The 23,488-nt window shown below is 38.8% G+C and overlaps 1 protein-coding gene across 1 annotated transcript in view; it reads right to left on the bottom strand.

Moving 5' to 3' along the window:
• Themis (thymocyte selection associated) overlaps window positions 1-23,488 on the bottom strand; it is a 187,622-nt gene that overhangs the window by 5,234 nt on the left and 158,900 nt on the right. The window contains exon 5 of the mRNA XM_052750638.1: window positions 11,102-11,254. Within this exon, the coding sequence (XP_052606598.1) occupies window positions 11,123-11,254 (132 nt within the window). The 3' untranslated portion in view covers window positions 11,102-11,122. The remainder of the gene's footprint in view (window positions 1-11,101; window positions 11,255-23,488) is intronic.

The following is a 23,488-nucleotide window of genomic DNA, read 5'->3' as shown; positions in this document are numbered from 1 at the left end:
GAACAAAGAATATGACTGGAATTCCTCTTGAGTCTTTGAGAAACAGGAATTCAATGGAGCTTGAACATGGAGAGGAGTAAAATGGGACATCATTGTGGGATATTCTGGACAGGGTTTCTGGGATTGGCATAGCGTTCGGCACCTTACACCTGCCTATTGGTTTGAGAATAAGCATCATGGAAAAATGGTAGAAGAATATGAGTTAGTTAGCCTATTCAAGAATCACAGTGGTCCGTGTGGACCACCAATTGATATGCCTTCAATTCCAGCCCTCAGTAGACACAGACTGAAGGATTATGAGTTCAAGGCCAGCCTGGACAATCTAGTAAGACACTATTTCAGAAGGAAAAAAGTCCTGAAACAATGATTGATAATAGCAGATATTTGGACTAACATGATAACAACAGCTATAGAAGAGAAGTAGTGATATTCCAGAGACTAAAGATAAGACCAATAGAATTTGCTGATACTGTAGGTATGATAAATGAATGAGAATAAGGAAACTACTTTTCTCAGTTTTTCTTCTGTGTCTCTGTTTAAAATGTGGTTCCTAAACATCTCCTACAAAAGAATCACCAGAAAAAATGTGTTTCAGTGGATTATTGATATAACCAAGAACCAATAATTCTTTTTCTACTGCACAGATAAGTTATAGAATATTAGTTGAAGATATTTTACATTTGTTTATGCTGTGGAACATTTGTTTAATGATGCAAATATGAGTTGCATTCCTTTACTTTACATTTGTTTAACTCTGTGAAGTGGTGTCACTTTGCTTGTATAAAACACCTGATTGGTCTAATAAAGAGCTGAATGGCCAATAGCTAGGTAGGAGAGGGATAGGCAGGGCTGGCAGACAGAGAGAAAAAACTAGGAGGAAAAATCTAGGAAGAGAAGACAGAGGAGCAAGAACAAGAGGAGAAGTAAAGGGGTCACCAGGGACCAGCCACACAGCTACACAGCAAGCCACAGAGTAAGAAGTAAAAAATATAGAATAGATATAAGATAAAAGATAAAAGCACAGAGGCAAAAGGTAGATTGGATAATTTAAGTTAAAAAAAAAAAGCTGGCTAGAAACAAACCAAGTTAAGGCCAGACATTCATAAGAAAAAGTAAGTCTTTGTGTGATTATTTGGGAGCTTAGTGGTGGGCCCCCCAAAAAGTAAAGAGTTAAAAAAAATAACCAACAATATTTTGGTGTACCATTGTGAGGTTCAAACTTCCATAGGGCCTAAGAAAGCTAAATAAATAAATAAATAAATAAATAAATAAATAAATAAATGAAAACCAGACACAGCTCCATTAAAAGTTTCTGCTTTACTGCAAGCCCTTGAGCAGCTCATACATGAAGTAGAAAAAAAAAAAGTCAAAAACACCTTCTGTAGCACAAACATCAGCATTCTAGAGCACAGGGGGTTGACTGCAGTTCCTGGTCAAATGTACCTCCAACCAGGCTGAAAGCTTTAGACCTCGGCTTTCACAATCGCAGAAGGGGGCAGAGTCAGCTGATAGAGCTGTGTGAAGGACTCAGCTGTAGCTTAGCAGTTTAAAATTTGCTCACATGGTCAAAAAAGGCTAAAAGATATGCAGTAAAAGAGGTCCAGATGGAAAAAACTCTAAATAGGTTCCAGTGTGTTTTATAATGTACATAGGCTTAAGAAAGAAAGAAAAATGTTATAGACAGTCATAGTAAGAAATAAATAGTTTAAAAATAATAAGGCAAAGTCTTTAAAAAGAGAAGAAAAGTAATATAAAAAATGCCATGTAATGGTGGGAAATACTCAGGGAGTTCGAATCCTCTATAGTATTGTGTTGATTTTGAATTTTGTGATTGCTGCTAAAAGACCTGTAATTAAAAGAGGGACTGATGAAATAAACCAACCTAGATATTTTAAGAATGCCTTAAGTTTAAAATGAAACTCTAAAAATGCATTGCTTTGGAGAAGAGGTTTTGCTTTTGTTCCTACAGGAGACAAGAGGCTGTGGATTCTTTTAGGATTGATGTGGATCAGGTTTGATTAGGGAAGATCTACTGAATCTTGACAGGTGATCTATATCAACAATGGTTGTAGCTGGTCTTCCCAGGACCTGGCTATTATCTCAGTTTTCTTAGTGACCCTTAAAGTTGCCTTTGCCCACAGACAACAGGAAGCAGTCTGGAGAACATGACGCCCAAATTCCCAAGAGATGGAGTTGATGGTCTTTGGTTATTTGGTGGGTTATGGATATTTGTTATCCTTAAGGGGAACATAGGAACATAGAATAAAAAGACAACTATTAGTCTCAGGTGTTTTGCATTAGCATGGATTTTGGTATATTGATACAAATTTAAAGTTATTTTTGTCACACTGTATATGTATTTCTACTCTTGTTTGGGGTATTGTGTTTATGAAACACACTTAAAAATGCAATGTATAATTAAGAAATGAGGTTAGTAGTTAATCTGTAATAGTCAAATTTAGAGTCACATTAGGTATGTTTTCAAGGTTAAACAAGGTATATTTTAGATAGATAGATGGTTTTCAAACACTTCAAAGACCTACAGAATATGGCACTTAAGATGTTTAATAACCTAACATGTTCATGACTGTGATGCACATCTGCTCCTGGCAGCATCAATTTCCCTCATTAAAGGATGATGGGCATTGAAGAAACTACAAATGGAGTTTACTTTCATTGTAGCAAAGCCAGCCATTTGGGCAAGAAACTGCTCTTGCCTGGACTGCTTGACAGTATGCTATACAGACTGCACAAGCAGGACACAAGGAATAGACTGTTGAACTTTGCCAAGACAAGGCAGGACAGTTCTTTCATATTCTTGTACCACAGAAGAGTCTGCCTGATATTTTGTAGGACACAGAGGAATGTGACTGATGAACTTTGTCAGTACAAGGTGGGACAGTCCTTCAAATTTCCTGTTTCATAGAAGAGTCTCCCAGAAACTCTAGGCCTATAGGCTGAAAATGAATACCCCAATGTTGCAGAGGAACTTTGGGTGAATGTTCAGGCAGCCAGATGTCCCTGTTATTAAGTAATATTACATCCTCCTGGAGTCTTTGATGGAGTTAAAGACTAAATAGAGTTAATTTTTCCTTAGCTATGATAGAAAGTAAATTATGTATAAAACTTTGGATTCACTAAGATAGGATAGATAATGGAGTATTTTCCATGAATTTGCTAAATATAAATGGATTGAATATTGTAAATGTAATTCTTAATTGGTAACTGTTTTTGTTGTATAAAGTTTTACTATGTTAAAGTTAAAACCTTTCATTTTTATTTAGACGAAAAGGGGAAAATGTTGTGGCATATTAGTTGAAGATGTGTTACATTCATTTATGCTGTGGAACGTCTGTTTAATGATGCAAATATGTGTTGCATTCTTTTATGTTGCACTTGTGTAACTCTGTGAAGCTGTGTTACTTTGCCTGTATAAAACACCTGATGGTCTAATAAAGAGCTGAACGGCCAATAGCGAGGCAGGAAAAGGATAGGTGGGGCTGGCAGGCAGAGAGAATAAGTAGAAGGAGAAGAAGAGAAGAGGGAGGAGAAACAGGAGAATGAAAGGAGGACATCTAGCGTCAGCCACCCAGCTACACAGCCAGCCATGGAACAAGAAGTAAAGAAAGGTATACAGAATAGAAAAGGCTGGAAGCACAGAGGCAGAAGGTAGATGGGATAAGTTGGGTTAAGAAAAGCTGGCTAAAAACAAGTCAACCTAAGGGCAGGCATTCATGTAAGAAAGAATAAGTCTTTGTGTGATTATTTGGGAGCTAGGTGGCAGGCTCCCAATGAGTGAAGATTAAAAAGAGTTTAAAAAAAATCAACTACACAGATTAGGTAATCTTTTCTCTATAATGTCAGATAGTAAATATCTGTCACAGCTACTTGGCTTTGCTCATATAACACCAAAGCTGCCATAGACCACATATAAACGTACCAATGTGGCTATGTTTTAATACAATTTTACTTATAGGCATTAAAATTTCAATTTCATTTTATTTTTTACCATGCCAGAAAATTCTATCTTGGCTTTCATTTTTAAGGTCTTAGAAGTGAGAACAAACATTTGTTAATTCCTGAGCTACACAGAAACAGGCATTAGGATAGATCTCACCCACAGGCCATAGTTTGCCAATTGTGCTTTCCAGAATAGATGCCCTGCATCTATATTTCAATGTTCATGTAAGTGACTTCCTTTGTGCATAAGAGTATTCATGTGATATGGGCATTTATATGTAAATTTAGATATTAGAGGTGAAGACATGGCATTCTTTCAGGTAGAGTTCTACTCTGTTTGCAAAGCCTGCTCGCTTTCCACAATACTCCACTATTATGAGGACTATTTTGTTAGTAGTTCTTGGTCTTGTGCAGACATGGGCGAAGGAGGAGGTAAAGTGAAAGTGAAAGAAAAACATTGCTTTGCCTAGAAAGCTGTTGTTTCTTACCCATACAGTACATGGTGCTGCTCTGGTAATTACCAGTCTGCTGATGAGAAATCCCCATTGGTGAGGGCAGACGAGTGAAACTCTCTACAAAGAGCAAGCCCTGCAGAAAATAAATTCATCTCTAGGCGGGAAGAGGGGCAAGGTGGTCAGTGCTCACCAACTGCTAATAGCAAATGATATCTCAGAATTTGTCAAAGGATGAAATGACTCTGCTTTTCCTCCTGGCACACCCATAAACATTTAAATTGGAATTCAAACAATCACCAAGTGAAGAATCTTACAACACTCTACCATGTTTATGCTTTCAAAGTAAAAGATCATTTCTCAGAACTATGGGGGGAGTTTTGACAATATTGTGGTTTTGTTTGCATTTTGATGATAACTTTCCTTTAAGATTAAGCATAAAGTGAAATGCCAATCTTTTATAATAGTTTATGTAGAATATGACGTGAAGAGGTTGAAGGCTTAAAGCATAAAAAGGATAAGGTAGCAAAGGCTAGTTATTCTGGTTTAATCACTATGTGTGTGCCTGTACTGAAATACCACACTGTACCTATGATCATGTCTATAAGACTTTAAACAAGTAAAAATAGAATTGTATTTAGCATACAACCCAGCAATAAGAGGAACTAGATGTTGTTTGCCAGTTTTAAATGATCTAATATTTTAAATGATAGGTTTTATAGTTTGGGGATTAAACACTCTTACTGAGCTTAGAACACTCTTGAGCAGCACTGAATCACAGAGCTGATCTTTTATTAGAATTAAAAAACAAAAATACATTTCATCACAGGAGGAGTGGATGGAAGGGCAGAGGGGAGGTGAGGGAGGGACTGGGAGAAAAGGAGGGGGGAAACTGTGGTCAGGATGTAAAACAAATAACTAAGTATAAAAAATATGTTTCATGATGGTAATAGCTGAAGTAACACCTTCAGACATAGTATAACCAAGTGGTCAATCAAGGTTTTAAATATAGAACCCCTACTTTACCCAGCCCTTAAAATAATCCTTATGAGGAACTCATTTATGCCCTATTTCTCATCATACAAGGGAAACTTAGTTTAGGCTGCACATTTAGGTCAAACTAAACTCCATAAAAACACTGCTTTAGATTTTTTCTTGTCCTGTCTATTCTTTCGGTTCCACCTTGGCTTTGGAGGAAAACTTTCCCATAGGGCATCATTTTTTTTTTCACCCACGAAAGTGAGAACTAGATGTAAGGAACAACCTAAATGAGTCTTCCTCAGATATGGGACTCTTTAGGACCAACCACCTCAACGTTCTATCAGGAGGGGGCATTGCATCAGAATATCTCAGAACTGACAGGAATGAAGGTTGCCTTCTAGGTTGACGAAGAAAGTGAAACTCAGAGACAGGAACTACCACATATACAAGCTATTCATTTAGGTTTGGGAGAGGCTTAGACGAGAAAGCAAAGCACTCAGATTTTGTTTTCTGGCTTAGTACTCCTCTCACTGGTTCAACTAGTCTAATTTATAAAGGGCAAGTGATGGCAGATTTTGTCTAAACATTTGGGATAATACAAGGAACATAGCTGAGGAATAAAAAGGAAAAAAATCCATTAGAGATCATGAATCGAGAAAGTATAACATTTATTTAACAGGTAACACCTATGTATTCTGACAAAGATTTCAGCTCCCAGAGGGACACATAAGGAGGAAGGGGGAAGTAGATCCCTGTTTATCCAGGGAATTCACCAGAAGCAATCATAGTAATTAACGAGTAATGCACATAATAAGTCCTTTCTCCCAGATAAATATTAATTCTCTTATCCTGAATGACTTTGCTTTGGGCCCAAAGAAGCCTCCTTATCCATAGTCACAGCCAGTGGCAGGGACAGCTGCATGCAATGACTGGTGGGTACAGGAAGGACAGATGACTGCCCCAACTCAGGGCACCTTCAAAGAGTCACGCCCATTCCCGAGCTCCCTGAGACATTCCCTGAAGCCTTTTAGTGATTGTATGATTGTATCAGAACTCATCTTCTCCCTCTGCCCAAGCCTGTTTTGAGTCCCCCGCCTGGGGTATTTTTCCTGAGATCACTTCCCAATCAACTTGCATTGTGCAAATCAACCCAGGGATCTGGGTGTAAAAAAAAAAAAAAAAACCCTGCTTAATGCAAATATTTCCGCTTAACACCTGTCAGCTACTTTAAATAGCTCTTGAGCTGATTGAACAGCGGGGCACTGTACTCTTGTTTACTCATCATTGCCAAGGAGGAAGAGGACAACACTGGGATCAGATCACCCAGGCAATGCCATGGTAGCAATGCTTTTTAGACTCAGGAACTAGTGACTTAGCCAAGGAGGGATTCTCATCCCCTCCCTTGTCCATAGCTATAAAAATCCCAAGATGGCACAATTCTCAAAGGAAAAAAAAAATGCAAACTAAGCCTCAATGCCCACAAGAGCCACAACCTCAAGACATAGTTGGAGTCTACTATGTGTTAAATTAACTTTCAGCCTATGGTGTAGCGCTCTTATGGATCCAATTTGACAAATACAGAGAATTTAACAAATTGCTCATGGCACACTATGAGCAAGTGGAGGAGCAAGTTTTTAAAACGAGCAGTCATCACTAAGACTGCAGAGGTCTGAACTTTACCCTCATACCACATACATATGGCACTTTCAGAGAGCTGTGCTCTTATTTATAGACAAAACATGCAGAGTTAATGATGATGTTACTAAAAGATGACGTGAGAATCATCAAGCTATTAGAGCAAATTAAGGGCCCATGGAAGGTCATCTATGGGGTCAGTGAAATGCCTTCAGCAGTGTCTTAGAGAAAAGAAATGGGGCTGGCAATACTGTTCAGAGTTAGTTTCTCTGAATCTGACTATGGTAGATCCCATTGCCATTGCCTAGTTTCTGTTTGGCTTCTTAGCAAAATCTCTCTATTTACAATGACTGACTAGCTCAATAATTTTCTACACTTTTATCATCAGATATGTATCAGTAAAGGTTCCATCTCCTACATCTGATGAACAAAGCTGGGTATTCTGGAGACACAAAATCAGAAAAGTAGCACCTCTGTCCTAATGATGACTTGTAATTTTTCACCTGAGATATGCTAAACAGTTCAACAGCTACCACATTCACACACAAAAGAAGCTAGGAATTTATTAACAAATATCTAGGTATTTGGGGGAAGAAGTCACTGTGGTAGTTCATATTTATAGTTCTAGGACTGGAGTGGTGAGGCAAAAGGTTTTTGTAAGTTCAAAGCCAGCCTGGGCTATATAGCAAGATCCTGTCTCAAAGAAAAAGGAGTTGGGAAAACAGCTTAGGAAGGGTTTCATTTGCTCCTCTTGAACTCAAGAGGAGGCTACTGGATATTCAAAAAAAAAAAGCATTCCATACCAAGCATAGTGAGTGCGAGTCAAATTCACCAGTTTATTTTTTTTTAAATAAAGCTCTATATACTACATGAAATAAAACAAAGTTGGCAAAATTTTCTTTCTGCTCTACTTTGCTCCTTTATTTTTATGTATAGGACTGTCAGGCCATGATAGCTCATACTGAAGATTCTAACCTGATTGTCTTTGAAGATGGGAAAGCAAATAAAAATACTCTGTGGACACTCATAGTGGGTAATTTTCAAGCTGATACATGTTGAAATTAACCTACAAAGGGAAATTTCACTTTACTCTCTTGTAGGAAGCTAAGAAGTCTCAATAGTCTAGACCTATTATTTTAATCCGAGGCTCCTTTTGTCCTTAAAGCCATCCATTATGGGTACTGTGTAAGATTGGGTGCTTCCCTGGTCTATGAAATACTCTGCATTATTCACTCAGGGCACAGCTGGGGCAGCCGCTGTACTATCCTAGAAATGCACACGCTGGGAAGATTAGATACCCAAGTTCCCTGTGATTGAAACAAAAAACTTTGATCTCAGGAATTGTGTTATCTGGTACTTTGTAGGATCCATAATCTTAAAGAAAAAATAGTTTCCAATGAATTAATAATGGCTTGAGTCTCAACCCGCTCCGGCAATTTTCACTGCAGTGGTTGGTTCTTTTATAGTCACACTTGATTAGTGTTTGAAATGTGGAGGAATTGCAATATGCATGGTTTTCAAAGCCCTTTACAGAATTTCATTTTATCACTCGGAGAGAGTCAATGAAAACGTAATAAGAAAAGCTCTATGGGATATTTTTATAGAAGTGTCAGAAGCTAGTAAGCTAACTACTTGAAAGAACTCAGATTGTACAGACAGGGTTGGGAGCAGAAGCACTTCAGAGACTCTAGATCTAGTATTTTGACTTTTATATGTCCTTGGAGAAAAAAAAAATCATATGCACTACAAAATCAAATAAGGAGAGGGGGAGGGAACAAACCATATGCTTAAGAATAATTAATTTCAATTTTCCTACAAACCAAATGTGAAGTTTTGAAGATAAGTGTCACAGGAATTGAGCTGATTTGGTGTGTCTAAAATATTGCCAAAAAAGAGAAAAATCCTCATTTCTCTTGCAAGGGAATGCCAGATTCCCACCATATGGAAGTTAGTCTGGTAGCTTAATTGATTCTAATCAGTCCCCTGCAAGTTCATTTGAACTTGTTTTGTCTTCAGTAGAGATGGAAAATGCCACAGCACCTTCTCTACAAACTAAACCACCAGAATTCAAGTCCGCATTTGATTAGCTTGTACTTTTTAATATTTTTATTAATTCTTTATGAATTTTATATTACATATTTTTACCACATTCACCCACAATTCTTTCCCTTAATTCTTCACAGATCATCTCTACCTAAATCTACCTCCTTACTCACCCCAAACTGGTGTCCTCCTGTTTTTTCTGTTTTTAAATTTATTTGCATAGTAATCCATTGACTCCAATTTGTGCTGTGCATACAGTCCTGGGTGTGGAGTCACACACTGGAGTGTGGTTGACCTGCCAGGAGCCACACCCGTAAAGAAAATTAACTCTTCCTCCTCCAGAAGTTATCATCTGTCCAAGGCTCGATGAACCTCTTCCCACTCCACTAAAGTGATGCTTAGCTTGGTCTTGTGCTGGCATGTACAGGCAACAACAACCACTGTGGGTTTATTTGCACAGTAATGCTGTCATGTCCAGAAGACAGTTTAGCTCTGATCCTCCCCAACCTCTGGGTCTTACCATCCTCACACTCCATCTCCCATGATGATCCCTGAGCTTCTTTTGTAGGGATACATGATATAGATATCCCATTTGTGGCTAATCACTTATCAATCACTTATTCTCTGCACTTGGACTATGAGTTTCTGTGTTAACCATTATCCACTGAATAAAGAAACTTCTCTGTGATAAGGTCTGAGGGCTGGTTAAAACTCAGTTATCATAACCTCTTTAAATCCATTAAAACTTTCTTATTCATCTAGTATAAATATAAAAATATTATGATTAGGGCCAGGGCCGAGTCAGAAGAATGTCTTCTGTGAGGCACGAGGTCCTGAGTTTAGACTCCTGGCACCTACATAGAGAGGCAAGAACACTGACCCGCATGAGGAACTCCAGAGCTGGAGGAGGCAGAGACAGGAAGGTCCCTTGCTAGCCTGTCAGCCTGGCTGAATTGATGAGCTCCAGGTTTAGTGAGAGACCCTGCCTCAAAAAATAAAGTGGAATACCATCTTACAAGGACTCCAATTTGCAGTAAGGCTCATTAAGGAAGGGAATGGCTCAGTTGCCTTTAGCCTACTGGCTATGGGTGGGTTAGGACTTCTGTTGGTCTTTTATGTGTTGAACACACAGATTGCAAGCCCAGCGCCACTTTGAGATCTTTGGCAGCAGTTAACTCTGCAGCTCACACAGGATTGAGCCTGTGTGATAATGAGTATTCAGAGACAGGTAATATCTGGGGGGCACTCACCAACCTAAGACAGAGCACCTGTGTGGCCTGGGCAGGCATCTCCATGATGGGTAAGGTGACCTGCTGACGTCCCATGCAACCTAAGTCAGAAGCTCATTTTTTAGTAAAAGGGGGACCTGTAGGGCTCTGGCCCCTTTTTTGGGTAACTGTTGCCTTGCTTGCTGACCTTGACCTTGATATCCTCCCTATGCTAATTCCCTGCTGGGTTCCACCATTCTGAATGCTTAACGGAAGTTCCTTGTCTGTGTATCCTGCATAATGGGCGTTAACAGCTTAGATGCAAGATTGTAAAACATTGGTAGCGAACTTCTGGCCTCTGGAGTTGTCCCATTGTGCTGTAAGCCTGTATTTAAGACCTCCTCCCTCCTTCAATAAATGGCATTCGGCATTAAAAAAATAAAAAAATAAAGTGGAGAGCTTCAAAGATTTTTTTTCAGTGGTTGAGTACTTGAGTGTTGCTCTCACAGAGGACTCAGGTTCTCTAAGTACCCACAGGGTAATTATTATCCTCTGCATTTCCAATCTTTCAAGATCTGACTTCTTCTTGTAGCCTTCCAGGGTACTGCATGCATGTAGTACATAGATATAAACACAGGCAAAACACTCATTCGCAAGCTATGTCTCAAAAAAGGAAAGGTGAAGAGCCCCAAGGAAGATTCCCAACACTGACCTCTGACTTCTACACATATGCTCTGTATTCCAAACAATATGGAAGCAAGAAATTGTGCACTGTACCCTTGTCAGAGAGGTAGTTGAAACACTACCGTACATTGAACTGACCTGAAGTCACATCGGTGCCTGCTACTGCAGTGGCTCATGCTTGCTCTTTGGTCTCTCCACATCAGCCAAATCTTTCCGAAAACCAACCGGCATTCTTGAATGTGGGCCACCTTGATCTGGGTGAAGTTTCTTGGCTCTGTCCGCATGGTGACTCTGAAATGGCAAGGACAAGTAAATTATCAGTCCCAAATAATTGCCTTCTAGAGATACACCAAGGGTAAACATTTATCACATGGCAAGTTCTTTCTGTATGTCTGAAAGAGAACATTCTATATGCCAAATCAAGCTATAAATCAGATGTTTCTCGATGTATTTTAGTAATCTAAGTGTGGGAGTTCTGGGGTAGCCAAGTGACTAGAATAAAAAGATCATTTAGCTTGGGGTTTTGTGGGACTTCTAGCAGTGGGAGTGAGGGTGTTTCTGACTCTTTTGCCTGCTCTTAGGATCCATTTCCTCCTCCTGGGTTGCCTCAACCAGCCTTGATATGAGGGTATTTGCCTATTCTTATTACATCTTGTTATGCCGTGTTTGGTAGATATTGTTGGGCTGCTGTTTTCTGAACGAAATGCAGGAGGAGTGGATATGGGGGAGAGGGAAGGTGGGAGGGGGTGGGAGGGGATAGGAGGGGAGGCTGCAGTCAGGTAAATTGTATGAGAGAAGAATAAATAAAAGGGAAAAAAGTTGCTCTAGATAAGAAAATAATCTTCAGAAACTATTTTCCTTATGAAGTTTATAAAATACTTTACATTTAGAACATTCTTACCTAGTTGTTATCTTTATAGCCAGGCAATGCAGTACTCTGTCATGTATTACATAAGTACAGATCAATCCTGCATTAGCTTTACTCTTTTTTAAAATTTATTTTTATTTTAAAATTTTATGTGTATGAGTGTTTTGCCTGTGTGTGTGTGTGTGTGTGTGTGTGTGTGTGTGTGTGTGTGTGTGTATATCACCTGCATGCCTGGTACTGAAGAAAGCCAGAAGGTGGCATTGGATCCCCTGGAACTAGAGTTACAAACAGTTGTGAGATTTTATGTGGGTTCTGGGTTTCAAACCCAGGTTCTCTTGAAGAGTAACAAGTGCTCTTAACAACTAAGCCATCTTTCCAGCCCCATTTATCTCTATGCTTTATTTAGAAGAAATTTTAATATCTGCTCTAAATTTATACTCATTTCAATCAGAAGTTTGAAAATTTGACAAAGTCCTCTGGCCAATTTGAGAATAATAATTCGTCATAATGAATTCATCACAATGAATTATTAAGGCACACATCAATGGTCTTTGGTAACTCACATAGGACATGTCATAATGTTTGACATTATACTGACACATTGCACAGTTCAAAAGATACTTCAGTTATAATCCCACACTCAAGACCTAAGGGGGAAATTAAACTCCAGCCCTTTGTTTTATAATCAAATCCAGACTAGAAACTTACTAGTTTGAATGTGATTATAAAACATTAACAGATTTATGGTTAAAATTAGCCAGCTAGTTTTGGCCATTTACATTAGCAAATTTGGCACTGAGGATAAGACAATGAACTTGTCTCTAAAGTTCCTCATACAGATTATGTATAGAATTTTACACATTAAATCTTGGTTTTATAGAACAAAAGGCTTATACATCTTGGGAAGTATATATAAAAAAATAAGAGTCCAGTATGATGACCTGATTCATCCAGGTTAACAAAACAAATGGTGTGGCTATAACTGCTGGTCACCAGTACAGTACTCTGGTTGTCATTCTGTAAGTGATTTGTTCTGCTGTCTGTACAGAATAATGATCACACTAAAGGCTACAAATCTGTTGCATCCTTTTTAATCAATGTCCATTGCATGTAATTTTACAATACCCTGTTGCTTTAACTTTTGACTTGCCCACACAGCTTCTTTTTGAACCAACAGGCTATTGACACATCTGGAGGCTGAACAATCCACACTATTGTTTATTTGTTCAGGCCTGCATTTCCATGAAGTGATGAAAATATGTGCAGGATAGTGTGAGGGAAGCTGACCATGAGCTGCAGTTTAGTTAGGGTACCAAACTGCCTAAGCTGAGATAGGAGTCCATGATACTTTGTATACACCAGTTTAGACCAACAGAAACCAACTCAAGTTGGCTCAACCTTAGAGCTTCATGAACCCATTAAATGTGGTTTGAATTCAATGCCATGATGTTTTTTCAGGTAGTCATGTAATATTGTGTGGTAATGACTGTTTCATTCAACAAACATCTATCCCTGATACTGCTGTGTGACCATGTAAATATATGACAGCCTCGGACTGTGAAATACAATGTCTCAAAAGGTTTATGAAGAGGATTAAAATAATGTGGTAAGTCATTTATAGACAATTCTCAAATCCCCTTCCCAAAATCAAAGGATGGCAACTTAGTAATACTACCAGAGAAAACTCAAAGGATCGTTTTGAATATTGATAGTAGATGGAACTATTCACAATCACATTGTTTACATTCGATTCACTCACAAGCCACAAAATGTATGTCAATAACGTATTATGAAATTTTCAATCTGTTGTCAAGCCAGTATCAACACACAGTTTTTGAAATGATGAAGATTCAATATCTACATAGACTCTTGATTTTTAATTACATACTTTTGGAAAATATATGGATGCCAAGATAGATGTTAAATCATAGTTTCTCAGTAGTGATAAATAAACAAGATTAATGGAAAAAGGTAGCTTAATGACTTTTTTCATACCAAATTCAACTGACAACATCAAAACACTGAGGGACCCCTGAGATGACAGTGATAAAGGCACTTGCTGCCAAGCCTGATGAGCTGACCTGAGTTTGGTCCCTGGGACCTATAAGCTCATATTTGACTGCTTTACATTTGACTCATCCACACACCACAAAAGAACTAGGAAGCCTGATCCCTGTAAGTTGTCTTCTGACCTCCGTGTGTACACTGTGGTATGATCCATTCCCTCTCCCTCTCTCACATCCACAAAAAACAAATAAACAAATGTCTTCAATTCTTTAAACAAATGAGTAAATTAAAAATATTTGTGAAAATCTAGCAGTTTGTGGAAATTATGAATACTATACTATACTGCAAATTCTAAAGGAGAAACTTCAGACACTCTTACTTTGAGACCTTTGTCATGAAGTCACAGTGGGAGGAAATAGTCACCCAGTCATAATGGGCCAGTGTTGACAAAGCCCTGTGTTTCCTGGTGCAAGCATTCATAGAAATCGATATTTTAGAAACACGTTAGCATTTCATAAATTAAAACTCCCTTCTACTAGAAGCACTTCCTAAGCAGGGCATCCTCTGGTTGAGCTCTGTGGGGTTTTCTAAGGCTTTACTTCACTCTTAGCCAGGTCCTGTCCTCAGCACCTAACCTCAAAGGTCCCTAAAGTCACTGACCCAACCACATCCTCTCATCCCTTTTCACTGAGTTTTGGTGCCATGAGTCTGGGTTCCCATATCATAAATGACCAATGTCCTGCCACAATAAAATTCCCATGGTGTTATTTCTTCATTGCCCACTTGCCTTCCATTAACCTTCTACTCTCTCATTTCTCTTTCCCTTCTCATGGCTCTCAAATTCTTCTACTCGGAATTTCCCTTTTGCTCCAAGGATGGCAAGCTTCACTACATATTAAACTTTCTTTGAGAACACTGCTTCTACCTTCATACATCGACTAGAAGTGGCACTGGAGACCCACTCACTGTAAATGATGAGAACTGCAATCCAGTTATCCTTGGCTTGATGGTCCACTTGCCCCGAGTTCTGGGCACTGCATCCCTACTTCTTGCTGTTTGTTTTTATGCTCACCATATAGCTATATACTGTTGCTGGAGAGCTTCTCTCCAGGTCCCACCAAGCCCCGCAGTCCCACAACCCACGTATAAAATAATCACTCAGACGCTTATATTACTTATAAACTGTATGGCTGTGGCAGGCTTCTTGCTAACTGTTCTTATATCTTAAATTAACCCATTTCTGTAAATCTATACCTTGCCACGTGGCTCGTGGCTTACTGGCATCTTTACATGCTGCTTGTCCTGGTGGTGGCTGGCAGTGTCTCCTTCCGCCTTCCTGTTCTTTCTTTTCTCCTCTTTGTTAGTCCCGCCTATACTTCCTGCCTAGCCACTGGCCAATCAGTGTTTTATTTATTGACGAATCAGAGCAGTTTGACATACAGACCATCCCACAGCTTGTTGCTATCATTTGTCTGCTAATTTGTCATTACCATGAATCCTGGATTGATGTTGTCCCATCCAGTCTTAGTGTGGACATAATTCTGGGTGACATTCACATCTAGAAGAACACCTCATTCAACATCTCAACTGTATTCCCTCATTACACTCAAACTTTTTTCTACAGACAGCCATTCATTTTATCCATCAAATATGTATTTCAAATCTTGTGCTTTTAAATACACTAATTATTGAAATTATTGAAGACATAATTATATAGTATCCTATATATCTCTGATTCAAACTGTACTGGCCTACTACCTATAGAATTTATAAGTGAAAATTATGATCTTATGAGATAAACTGAGAATCAAGAACTGAGTGTGAACACAGAACCTTGGGCATGAGAAAATTGCCTGATAGCTGACATAAACAGGGGGTCACTGTTTGGCACTACTTGGGCATTGAACCTTCAAACTGAAGGTGGGGGTCCAGAGGAAACTGATACAATAAAAATGTGTGCAAAAATGGATGAAATGACACAGATTTGGAATGCATAGAATTTGGAATTGACGGATAGGTCATGCATCAGGCCTTTGTTACAACGCTATAGTTACATAATCAAAAATACATAATTTGTTCTGTGGGATTTCCAGTGAACCAGCCATAAGAATCCTGACCAATGATATTAAGGGACCATTACATCACTTCTGATGCTATTCTTCGTATGTTTTAGAGACTTGTTTTTAGTTTTAATTGTGTGTATGTAGGCAGGTTGTAGGTCCATGCAATCTCCTCAGGGGCCAGCAGGGAGTACCCTGCATTAGACATTTTACTTTGTCAGTGAGCAATCCTTTCCAACCTGATTTGTTTTTTAAAGAAATCAGATTCTCAGCTTTCGTAAACAACTGCTCTGTCCCAACATCTAAACTATTTCTCTTCAGAACGTAAATTTAAGTGGTAACTTGGAGGAAATGTCCAGGGATATTCGGGGATTTCTTTGCTAGCTTTCTTCCCATGGTTTCTCAGCCTTTGTGCTCTGATAGAGTATAACCACCTTCCTGAGAAATCCTAGGACTTAGCACAGTGACACTAACTAATTCTGGGACTGAGCATTACAATGCTCCAAAACCAACGACAAGAGAGCGAGCTCGCAGTTCATGTCCTGACTGCCATGGAATTTTCGAGAAGTGAATGCAGGCCTCATTGCAAACTTTCTTCATTCCCTGTATGTGAGGGCTTCTTTTTGTTTAACTTATGCTTGAATAGGGATAAATAATTTAATGATCAGAGATATTATTAATTTAAACAGACTAGTAAGAATGTGGAAGTCCTGAAAGTAATTTTTCTTCTTTGTCCTGTGCCTTTATTTGTGCGTTCTCTTTGGTCACATGGCCTCAGCACAATAAATAATTTAGATCACCAAATGGATTAAAAAAGCAAGAAATTTCTCACTATGCATTATAAGACTCTAATTTGATTTTTCTAGGGGAAGTACTTAAGCAAGAAAGAACACAAACTGTGAAACGAATCTAAATCTGACCATTCCTACTGTCCTCGATTCCAGACAATATTCTAAGGTTTCACACAGTTATCCACATAGAGTCACAGGACCCCTTTTCTGCCCAGAATATATCCCTTCTCATATTCGTGGAGGAGGGGTACATTTGCTTCTACTGATTTTAAAAACAACCTTTCAGCTCTTCACTGCCTTATATTGTTATGGAAAGTCTGTTCAGGTCCACACGTTACAGGCCTTGCTCCATCGGCACACCAGAAGCTGATTTCTACCTTTCCCTATAGCCTCAGTTTATAGCTTCCCCAGGTGGACTCTGTGCTGCCATCAGTCTGCTGCCATCAGTCACTCCCCAGGACTCCTCACTTGGACCACACCAGCTGGGTTCTGATGCATACCTAGTTAGGAACGTCATCAGCAGCCATGGCTGCATCGATCTTGACACTGAGCTCTTCTTGGGCCCAGTTTGCTGGACAGACAGTCCGGATTGTCTGTTTGGTCAGGCATGAATAAAGCTTCTAACTATCCACTCCTTTCTCTTGGATCTAAGAATCAACAGTCAATCTTTAGAAAATGAAGATCTAGGGACCTACTTACTGGTATTGCCCTAATAAGAGATAACAGCCCAAATTCCATCCCGCCAAACCACCTCTTCCTCTCACACTGACTGCCACAATATCCAAGCAAAGCCATCTCTATTGAAGCTGTGATTAGAAAACCTTATCATGAATCATATATTAAACATCTTACCACGCTCTCTTGGATAAAACGTTTCAAGTTGCTATTAGACTGTTTTAAATCCTCACTTTCAGAGATATATTTCAAGAGTATATTATAGATCTGACCACCTCAATTCATTCCTCCTTGCTTCTCTAAAGTCCTGTGAAATTGGCTGAGGATGGTATAAGTATTAGAAGCACTGCTTAACCAAAATATTTTTTGATGTAAAAGGAGACTAGAATGGATAGCTAATTTATTCAATTTTTATTCTGAGGAGATGAACTAGAAGTCCTGCAGTTTTCAAAGATGTTTGTCCTGTCGCACCACGTATTAGAAAAGCTTGCAAAAGAATTTACTGTTTTCTGGCTAATGTGTTAAGCACCTATCCTGCAGATGCCAAGGTCGACTTACTTAAGATGTTGATGTCATGAACACTGCAATAGCTCTTGGTGCACAGGCAAATCTTTTCCCTTCTTCCTTGTTTTGCTATCCTGCAAACCTTACAGTAATTACTTTGCATGGTTATGGTCCACAAGTTTCATAGTTTCTGTGTTAATGGAAAAAAATCATAACTCTCAGGTTCTGGGAGGGTAATTGGTGGCTAAAGGGTAGGCAAATCATTTTATTTAGAAATCAAGAAACAGAAACTACAATGGTATGAAAACAATGTGACACAGTTTTGGTGAAATTAGTTTTGAAATAGGGCATGTATGATGAGTGTTTAAACAGGGTCCAGAGGAGCTGTCCTCACTGCAGATGTCAGATGGGACCTGCTGTGTGCTATACAGGAGGTCTGTAATCAGTAAAATTATTTTGAATTTGTTCTTTAAAAGTTACATCTTACATCAGTTCCATTTTCTGAGGACTAAAACACATGCTTTCACAGGAACCTTTAAAAAGTAGAGAACATGACAACTTGATTTAAAACAGTGTCACTTAGTCGTTTGAGCTAGGAACAGTTCTGAAGAGTATGATTCATCCCACTCAAGCATCCACATTATAGAAATGTTAAGCAGCATCCTTGCGCCAAAATGTTGCCAAAACCCAAAAGCTTGCGTGTCTGTGAATAAGTGGCCAACCCAGGGTAAAGTCTTTGCAAGCTGCTGTCTGTCATCTCAGACTGACTCAGTCATGACAACATCCTAACACATGCTGCTCTTCTAACTGCTTTGTGCTCATGGTGGTTGTTATTGTCTTCATTGTTTGTGTGACAGGGTTTCACATATCCCAGTCTGGTTTTGAATTCACTATGGAACCATAGATGACCTTGAACTCCCAATCCTCCTGACTCTATCTTGCAGGTGCTTAGATCATGGACGTGCACCACAACGCTTGGTTCCTGTAGTCCTGTGGACCAGCCTGGGGCTTCCTATGGGCTAGGCAAGAACTCTACCAACTGAGTAACATCTCCACCCTACAAACAGATTCTTGATAATATCTATAAATGTTTTAAAGTGAAATTTATTTCTAATGGACAGGAAAACACAAAAGTTGTCTATAGTGACAGAATAATATGTGATGTTCCATACATGTTATATATTGTGAGTTGTTTGAAGGGTTGCCAGGCACCTGTATGAAACACCTTCTCCGAGTTATGGCTGAATCCCAGGCATAACCTTTCTTCTCCAGGCCACCCCTGCACTGTGTCCCTGACATCCTCCTCAGCTCTTGACTGTCCTTTCCCGTTTTTCTCCCAGTGCAATTTGAAAGGACCCTGCATTGGTATCTCTGTTCGACTATTTTTCTTGTTCATTTTTAACCTCTTCTATCTATGAAATGTAGTCTTTATTGCTTTCTAGACTCTCCCAAGCCTTAAAATCTCAACTCTATTGCTCTCCTCTGCTCTTACACACTCCTGTTCACACTGTACTTGCCCCTCCATCGTCCATTCTTATCTGCCTTCTCCTGGCCTCACTTCTCCCAGACTCCCTTTGAAGCCACATGCCAACAGCTGAATTGTGGTGGTTACAAGACCCTCGGTTCCCACTCATCCATTATTTGCCAGCCCCTAAATTTTTCTCTCACCAACCCCCAATGTTCTGCAATTGACTGCTTGTCTCTGATGTAAATTCATGTTCCCGTTGACAACTCAGTTATCTCAGGATCTGTTTTATGTCAGGTCCTTTCCTCTTATCAGACATGTGATCTCTGCAGTCCAGAAATCCTCGGACTTATGAAGCTCCCTAACCACTTAATCAACTGTGACGGGGCTAGCTGAAATCAATTCCACCTTATTCTCCATCTCTTATCTTCTCTACTGTTGTGTAGATCTGTCTTCTGGCCAGTCGTGGCCTCTTGAACTGTCAGCAGCTCTGATACTAAAAGGAGTTCTGCCCAAAAATGAGCCTAGTATCTTTCTGTCATGGGAGGTGGTGGTGGGGGCTCTCAAGGCTGGTCCCTTCCTCAAGATTTATAATTGTTCATGGTGACTAGGGGAGAGGTGTTCCCAAGACCTCTACCCTCCACAACAATATACAGACAGTTAACTCTTGCTGGAGAGATAGAGCTTTTTCGTTCAGTCCTGCAGCCGCCCATAAATCGCCCTTGTTCCTGCAAACAATCCCTCGCTCCCCTTCATGTAAGTAACCCTCGGAAGACTCATAACTTCACCCAGCTAACATGAGGAGAATTGCTTTCTATTTCTATCCTGGGTGCTTTGTCTGGGGTGAGCAGCGGACATTTTGTTGATTTCTCAGAGAAAGGACACCCAACTACTGGCTTACAAAGTGCTCTGTTTCCTTTTTTTAGTGACTGCCTCCTCCCAGCAATGTGGTCCCTTTCCCTTCCTCCCTTACCCTGACTTTCCCAATCGATGACTCCTCTTACAGGTTTTGTATCCACGGACTCTCCTTCTCTAACACCCCACCGGCTTGGTCCTGACTTCAGTAACACCACTCTACTCTTGCTGCGTCTGTCCCGTCCTTCCCACTCTCCTGGGTCTGCAGAGTGATAATCCGTTTCCTACTAGCCGGCTACACCGAGAGCTATACCTTCACCAGTAACTTTCCACATCACACAGGCTTTTCGAAGACCTTGTGGTTCCTCCTCTCCCTTCAGCGGGACACGGCCCTGCTAAGCACCTCATCAATTCTGAAAATCCTTTGCCCTCAGCCTGCCATCACATTGTTCTCTTCTGTTACCTGGACCCTTGTGCACTAACCTCTTCTTGTATGTATTTTGTTGTTCTTCTGTTTTTCTTTTCTAATAACTTCTAAATCAATCATCTGTACAGCACTGAGTCTATATTTTTTGTTTTGTTGTTTGGTTTTTGTTTGTTTGTTTTGTTTTGTTTTTTGTTTTGTTTTGAGACAGGTTTCTTTGTGTAACAATCCTGGCTGTCCTGGAACTCCCTTGGCAGATCAGGTTGGTCTTGAACTCACAGAGATCCACCTGCTTCTGCCTCTGCCTCTCAAGTGTTGGGATAAATAAAAGCCATGAGCCACCACCCTGGCAGTCTGATTCTATATTCTCTGCAAGGAAAGTTTTGAATATAAAGCACCCATATTTGTACATTAAGTTCTATTTACATTCTCCACAAACAAACATGTAGTATATGTGTTTGCTCTACCAACAGCCCACATGCATTTTTTAAAAAACTCAGTTGAAACTTTGAAAGAAAAACGTTCAAACAAAAGCATTCCAAGTAAAAGATTTATTTTACTTAGTGATATGTTTAGGATATAATAGATTGTCATCAACTTTTAAGTCTAAATTTAGTACTTTATAGTATATAAATTCAACTATTTGCTTGTAGTTCAGATGATTTGTACACTGAGAAAGAATGACTTTCCCTAATAGAAATGAGTCCTCACAAAAATACATGGATCTGAACAGAAAAAGCGTCTCATTGGTTGCTTCCGTGTAGGCTGGGAATCTGGATTCAGTTCCTCAGGCTCACAGAGCAAACACCTGGCTGACTCCATCACCTCCTCAAGCCGGTTTTCACATTTTTAATGTTTGAAATAGCGCAGGTTTTAAAGATTACCCCCTGTTTTCAGCAGTGAAGGAACACAAAATCAGAACTAGGCCTAACAATCTGTCTTCAAAATGATCTCTGCAGGACAGTTCTTTCATGACAGTAATTTCTTAGTCTTTTCCATCAGTGGCTAACTTGAGTATGTACATATGTATTCTCACTACTTGCAGACACTTAGTATAGATTAGGTGAACTTGTGAAAGGTGTTTGAGCACTAATAGAATGCATCTGTAATTTTAAATAGACTGTTTGGCCATCATGACAACGAGCAAATCTTTAAAAGGTGCAGATGAATACTAGAGACAGTCCCCCTATTTAGGTGATCCTACTATATTTTATAGCTTTGTTCTGTAAATTAATAATATTCAAAACACCATGCAGAAAGAACTTTAGAAATTCCTGGCTACAATTTCTTTGCCTTAGTAACCTGTCTATAATGAAGCTGTAAATATATTCCAAAAGTAGACTCATTTTTAGTCATCTTTTAGTATAATTTTAAAAAATTCTAGACAGTGGTTGTATTTATTCAGTTCACCCAGAAAGCAATGTTTTCCTTAAGAAGTCATCAGGGAAAGAATAATGGCATAATGCATAAAAAATACTTCTTCATGTGTTTCATTATTGAAATATAATCTAGACATACAGGAAACAGATTTGTCAGTGAAGAACCTGGATTTTCATGCTGCTATGTAGATAGCCTCCCTTGATGAGTTACATTTTCATACAAATAATAATGGCTTGCACTTATTTTGAGCTTATTAAGTATTAAATGTCATTCTAGGCTTGTTACAAGTATTTGCATAGTGAGATCTTCAGCATTTTGTAAACATCTATCAAGGACATTTTAAAAAAAAACAAATGTTCTTAATTTGTCACTACAGTGCTTATTTTTAGGAATCACCAGCATGCCCAATAATATATGACATTTTTAACTTGAATTTTCAAAGTCAGAAGAGTTAATATTATTTTTCTGAATTTTAAATGTAATAAAACATTGGACTGACAACAATTTTAAACAATAGAAAATTACAATTATCTTCATATTGCTATTGCTTAGTTTCAAAATATATCATTAATTATAATAACCTATTTTTTTCCTCAAAGGATAATATCAAGTAACACAGAATAAAATATGGTGAAGTTCATTGTCACATAAAGGTGTTTGAAAACTTCATTTCATTCTTCTTTATAACTTCAAATTTTGGCTGAAATCTTGATGAACACAATAAATTCATGTTTTTTTCCTCTTGATGTAACTGAAAGGAAAATACCAGAAGTGTGGGGAAACTGCTAATTTTACCTTTTCTTTCTTTTTTTAAAAGAAGCTTTATTTTGCTTATAAGTACAATTTATCAATTTATTGACTGTAGCATATAGTACTTTCAATGAATTAATAAAAGTAACACACTTCAATACAAATTCATCCATGGAACGACCACCTCAGGAAACAGAGTACTAAGGCCCTGGTATTTCTCTCCTGCCTCAATGCAATTGCATTTCAATCTCTTCTCCAAAGCCAACCATCACCCTTACCTGGTTTATTTTCATTACTATTTAGAGCTCCATGCACTTTGAATCACACAGTATGTTCTATTTTCTGGTTGGGTTTTTTCATTATGTATATGTAAAGCAAAGGATAGTCCATGAATGAATATACCAAACATGAATTAAAGAGTTTTTGGATTGATTTTAACTTTTGGATATTATAAAAGATAGTCTATAAATAGTTATAAATATTTAATACTTCTCTGCTTCTTTTTAATTTTTTTTTTACACATTTCTGTTAGATGAACATACATGCAGATTCCTGTAAAGATGCACAATGGTGAAGTTCAATTATCAACTCAGAGTATCAATAAGACACATGTTTGCATTTCTGTGAGGGGTTTTCCAGAGAAGATTAGGTGGGTACCCACTGTGAATGTGGGTGGCATTGTCCCATGGCTTGGGCTCCCAGACAGAATTAAAGTAGCTGAGCACCAGCTGTCCCCTTTCTCTGCT

The sequence above is a fragment of the Peromyscus californicus genome, unplaced genomic scaffold (assembly GCF_007827085.1).
Source record: "Peromyscus californicus insignis strain IS unplaced genomic scaffold, ASM782708v3 Scaffold_22__1_contigs__length_63687245, whole genome shotgun sequence".
Lineage (NCBI taxonomy): Eukaryota > Metazoa > Chordata > Mammalia > Rodentia > Cricetidae > Peromyscus > Peromyscus californicus.
Note: the sequence above shows the minus strand (reverse complement) of the source record. Positions and strands in the feature narration are given on the sequence as shown.